Consider the following 5,475-nt stretch of genomic DNA (forward strand, 5'->3'; position numbering starts at 1 on the left):
CCACTGTCGCAAAATTGCTTGCTCAGGGTGGGACTGTCGGGTCTCTTCTCTACATGTAAAGTGTCTTGAGACAACTTGTTGTGATTTGACACTTTAATAAAATTGAATTGAATTGAATTGATATGATAACACTGTAGAATAATCTCATTAACTTTGTCTTGTCATCTCTGTGACTGTCCAACTGTTTGTTCAAATACAAATGCACAAAGGTTCTTGTTACAAGTGTAAATGCAGTGAACAAGTCCATATTTTCAGCTTAAAGTAGTCTACAGGGTTTCAGGTTATAGATATTTTGGTCTTTTGGGTTTGGGTCATTTACAACAATGTTCCAAATTTATGTTCAGCTATAAGTGACTGAACTCATGCAGGATATTACTGAATAAATCACATTCTCATGAGCAAAAGAGAAATACAACTTACATCCCAGGTGCCCCTCATAATGATAAAATTCTCGCATAAATGTCTTAATACACAAAAGATGACAAGACCCCCCCCCCGCTCACTAATCTGCAGCTACTCGTGATCCTCCTCCCTGTGTGCACAGGAAACCTTATTTAATGCGTTGCTTAATGCGAGGCGTTCAAACTAACTACAAACGCAGCAGTTTCAGCAGACGTCAGTGTGGTCTTGACCTCACGGAGGGCCTCCTCCACTTCGGCAGGGTTCTGACCAGGTCTTTTTTCCTTGATCGCCTCCGTGAGGAGGCGATCCATCGGTTTCCATTGGTTTCCATCGACGATCCATCGGTTTTTCAGCTTTTCCTCATGCTTGACCAGACGTCGATCCTTGTTGAACCTGGCATCCTTACAGAGAGGGGAAAGTGTTGTTTATTTTCTGTTCGAGATGGCATCTATGATATCCAGCACTGATTGAAAAACATGAGAGATCAGGGAAAGAGTGACAGATAAGGTGAAATGCAATAGATTGAAGCATAACATGCTTTCATTATTGATTGAGAAGTGACTCTGATTTTAAAGTTGTTTTCTTAAGCAATATTACACGAAAGGGTGTGCTTTACCCTCATTATTGGCACAACAGTACAATGGTTAACATCTAAATAAAACATACAGGTATATTCATAATGTGAAATGTGTTAATATTGTGGGGCCATTTCCTCTCAAAATTATAACAAGAAAGAATGACATACTGTAGATGTCATGGTGGACAGAGAGTTGACAAATACTGAATCTCTGAACATTGGCTTGCAGTTATTGCACATAGCCAAAATACAATAATAATATTAGACTTGTCATTCAGGATGGAAAATAAAGTTGTCCTTTTGGGGAGAAGTGGAACTTAGAAGTCATTTAAGTTTAACGTGAGGGAGAGGGTCTACTCTGAGTACTACAGCAGGGGTCCCCAAGGTTTTTTAGGTCAAGGACCCCTTAGCTAAGAGAGAGATGAAGCAGGGACCCCCACTCCATATTGTATAAAATTTGTGTTGCAGATTAAACCTTTTCATAGATTTCATAGATAGCTTCATAGACTTGTTTGACAGCACTGTGATCAGCGTATTTATCAGACATTTAAAACTCTCAGTACTTAGTAAAGTTGACCCTAGGCTCTGTACTTGGACTGCTCTTTTCCCCTCTACACTCTACCTCTTCTGATGTTCCCCTCACAATATAGGGATATTAGGGTTCATGTGGTTAATGTAAATAAAAGAAAAAGGTCCTATCACACAAAGATTTGGCGACCCACCTATAATAACTCTGAGAACCCCTGCTCTACAGTGAATTACTTGATATACATTCAGTTGAATATTAAACACACACACACACACACACACACACACACACACACACACACACACACACACACACACACACACACACACACACACAGCTGACATTAATTAGTGCTGTTGATTGCTATATGGTCAAACGCGCATACAGGCTCAACGACCCATCGTTAACCTGCTAGTGTTAAACAGCTGACTGGCAATAATGTGTTCATTTGTGTTGAAAACACATCGCATCTGATCCAGTGGCGTATGGTCAATTCTAACGTTGACCGGGCCAGAATCTTAACGGTTCGCAAAACAACGGCTATTGAGAATTACCAAGCCATTCCGGGTGGAAAACGGAACGCTTGTCCCAAAACACACTGCCCCATTTTTTTCGCGGACTGAGGCCACCAGTGTAGACCTGGGGCAGGGTGTTTTAGTACGACGGTTCTTCTTCTATTACATTTCTGAATGGAGAGAGGTGCGTCTGTAAATCCTGCTTGCCCCTGTGAAGGGGCAAGATCCGCCAGGGAAAAAAAACAAAAAATCAACATAGCAACATTAGCAGCTCTCACCCTCTTCTGTTGTAGCCAACCACAGCAAGTCGCCTTTGTTTTCAAATGAGGCTCATTTGCAATCGGCCGAATTGTAAATGAGGTCCATTTGAAAACCGGTTTGGCCGCCGACAGGTGCCCAGAACGCATGGATGCATATTCTTAAAATTAAAAATTCTCTATTAGCTGTGAAGGGTCTACTCTTCTTTCATGTGTAGACATGCAGTCATGATTGTATCGCCATCAAACAATCTCAAGCAAAAAGGAAACATCGGCCGTCCTTCTCTCCATTGCGCAGAGACCTACTCACTTTCAAAACTGCCCTAAAGATACACCTTCAGGAGGCTGCAATTCGAAAATGGCCCCTGTCTTAACCTACCCCCCCTACCCCCCCTATTTCTTTTTCTTCTCTTGTACATTTTTTTCACTCTTCATACCAGTAACCTGTAAGCTGATTGTATGACATTCTGTATAGTAGTGAGTATATCTGTCTGTCTCTTATATCTCATCATGATTTGTATGCATGGGGATCTCATCTTAAACAAGCTCAGTGCTTAATGAGTCTCCCAGTTTAGTAGACCTTGTATTGTGAATTTGTACTTCCATGTACTGATGTTCTCATGTCTTACTAAATAAAGAACATCAATCAATCAATCAAACCACGTGATCGGATCGGGACATCCCTAGTTGCCATATTTACATTTCCTTATAAATTACAAATCTTTATAAGCTATATATTTCTGGGATGCATAGTAACATTGAAACTCCACTAGATATTCCTCTACAGCCGTCTGTGCCTTGACTAAGACTTCTGTGCTCTGACTGAGCTCGCCAGGCTCTCTCCCCACCCGCCCCCCCCCCCCCGCCCCCTTGGCAAAAACTCCTCAGGAAAAGGCTGTTCGCCTCTCTGCTAGAACCATGTGACCGCCTGTCTCCCTGCCTCTCGAAGAAATGGGCCTGTGACGTTTAATTGTGGGCGTTCACTCCCTCTCATATAAATAGGGCCGCATTCCATTGAAACGAAACCCTAGTACAGAGATTACTCGCTGAGTACTGTGCCCCAGTCAGGAGCCGTAGCCCTCATGTGAAGAAGCTGGATGCTGCCCTCAACACCGCCCTACGGACCGTCTCCGGATGTCTACGAGCCACTCCAACAAACCAACTGCCTGTCCTCGCTGGAATCGCTCCAGCAGAGGTCAGACGAGAAGCCGCCACGCTTGCCCTCGCTCGGAAGGCACAGATGAGTGAATCCCACCTCCTCCACAAGGTCGTCACGGAGACACCACAGCGCGCGCGCCTCAAGTCTCGGCGCCCCTTTGCCACAGAGGCCCAGGAACTGCTCCGCACAACACCAGCAGACACCTCCAAGGCTTCCTGGGTGAAGGCAAGATGGAGGGACCAGTTGAAGGCAGCAGAACCATCCAGGCTTCACAAATACATCGAGGACCCAGCAGATGTTCCTGGCCAGCACCTCCCACGCAAGGAGTGGTCAACCCTCAATCGCCTGAGGACAGGTGTGGGACGTTTCAATGCATCAATGCACAAGTGGGGTCTCACAGACAATGCCCACTGCTGATGTGGGGATCCAGAACAGACTGTGGAACACGTTATGACCAGCTGCCCCAAATACCGGCCACCTAATGGTGATCGTGGTTTAATTGACCTGGACAATGACACACTGGACTGGCTTGCTGCAACGGAGCTGACGGTCTAAGGACATACGAAAAATATGTATTTGGTAGCTTTATATACTGTATAAGCATGGGGTCTGACTGAAACCATTTCTAGTCACTGTTGAGACAACCAGCCATATTGAGCTAATGATGATTGTGATGGTGATTTCCCAAACTGAATAAATCCTACATGTAGAAACACAAAACTCCATTGTTAGTTCAATCTTGTAAATAAGATATCTGCTAAATTAAATATATTTTCATTTCGTTTTGCTACTACGTTGTCACATGTATTTTAAAACTTTAGTAGACTCCGCCTCTCACCTTTCTTCTGGTCTGTGTGATCCTCCATCCTGTCTGTTTCATCCTCTGCATGTCGAGAAACTTTGTTGAATAAATTGTATAGTTTATGATTGTGGTCAACTTGCAGAGCCTTGGAAAGCACTTTGAATGCTTCGAAGAGACTGCTGTTCAAACTCCTAAACTCAGTATTGTCATTGTAGTCCTTAAACACATGCTTGTGGAGACTAGCAGAGGTGTATTTATTGACAACCTCTCTAGCAGATTCCAGTGTTTTCTTAAGATCACGTAGGGCCTCCTCCACATCATCAGAGTTCTGACCAGCTCCTTTTTGCTTGATTTCCCCCACCAGGTCCTCCAGTCCTTCCACACGCCGGGCCAGACGCTGGCACTGGTTCTTGTTGCCCATGACCTCCTCACAGTGAGAGCAGAGTAAAGTTGCTATGGACATGATGGGGTCTATGAGCTCCATGACCGAAACATGAGAGAAGGGAGAAAGGAGGACAGATAGGTTGAAATGCAATAGATGCTTACATACATGCTTTTCTCATTATATTGAATGAAATGTGGCAACTGACTTTGAAGTTGGTAACTTAAACATTAATACGCAAGAGGGTGTGTTTTACAGTCATTAACTTCTCATGTATTTTTCACCTGGCAGCACCATGTCACTTTTTTTGCTATGGTTATGTCAGTTTCCATGGATTACATGGGGTCTGACCAAGACATTAACTAGTCCCTGTTGCCAACTTGAGATAACAAGACCCCCTCCTCACTTTTCTGCAGCTCGGCACAATCCTCCTTCCTGTCTTTTTCATCCTCTTCCCGTTGAGCATCTCTGTTGAACAGTTTGAGTAATTTCGTTTGTAGATTGTGGTCAAGGTGCACATTCAGGGACAGCTTCTGGAATGCGTTGTTGAGGTGGTCGTTCAAACTCCTAAACTCATCTCCGTGTTGGTAGTCCTTCCACAGATGCTCGTGGAAACTATCGGAGGTGTATTTTTCAACAACCTCAGCAGCATCCTCTAGTGTGGTCTTGAGTTCACAGAGGGCCTCCTTCACAGCAGCAGGGTTTTGACCAGCTCCTTTCTGCTTCATTTCCCCCACCAGTTCTTCCAGTCCTTTCACACGCTGGACCAGACGCTGACACCGTGTCTTGTTGGCCTTGACCTTCTCACAGAGAAGGTAGAGTGAAGTTGCTCTGGACACGATGGTGTCTATG

At 44.3% G+C, this 5,475-nt stretch overlaps 1 protein-coding gene across 1 annotated transcript; it reads right to left on the reverse strand.

Annotated features, from left to right (window-relative positions):
- Positions 1–777: 777 nt before the first annotated feature.
- Positions 778–4,718, reverse strand: LOC308104425 (mixed lineage kinase domain-like protein). Its single transcript, XM_080454831.1, has 2 exons — positions 4,278–4,718; positions 778–865 (listed from the first exon to the last, which is right to left on the reverse strand). The coding sequence occupies exons 1-2, from the start codon at positions 4,702–4,704 to the stop codon at positions 828–830; spliced, it is 465 nt and encodes a 154-aa protein (XP_080310957.1). The 5' UTR covers positions 4,705–4,718; the 3' UTR covers positions 778–827.
- Between the last annotated feature and the right edge of the window lie 757 nt (positions 4,719–5,475).

This window comes from Gymnoscopelus braueri (genome assembly GCF_963280865.1).
Source record: "Gymnoscopelus braueri genome assembly, chromosome: 17".
NCBI classification, from domain to species: Eukaryota; Metazoa; Chordata; class Actinopteri; order Myctophiformes; family Myctophidae; genus Gymnoscopelus; species Gymnoscopelus braueri.

What these genes read in the sequence shown, in the direction of transcription:
- LOC308104425 (XM_080454831.1), bottom strand. Translation starts at nt 4,704, where the DNA reads ATGTCCATAGCAACTTTACTCTGCTCTCACTGTGAGGAGGTCATGGGC. An exon ending in TCACACAGACCAGAAGAAAG is followed by an intron (nt 866 to 4,277) that starts GTGAGAGGCGGA and finishes TTTTTCAATCAG; the next exon opens with TGCTGGATATCATAGATGCC.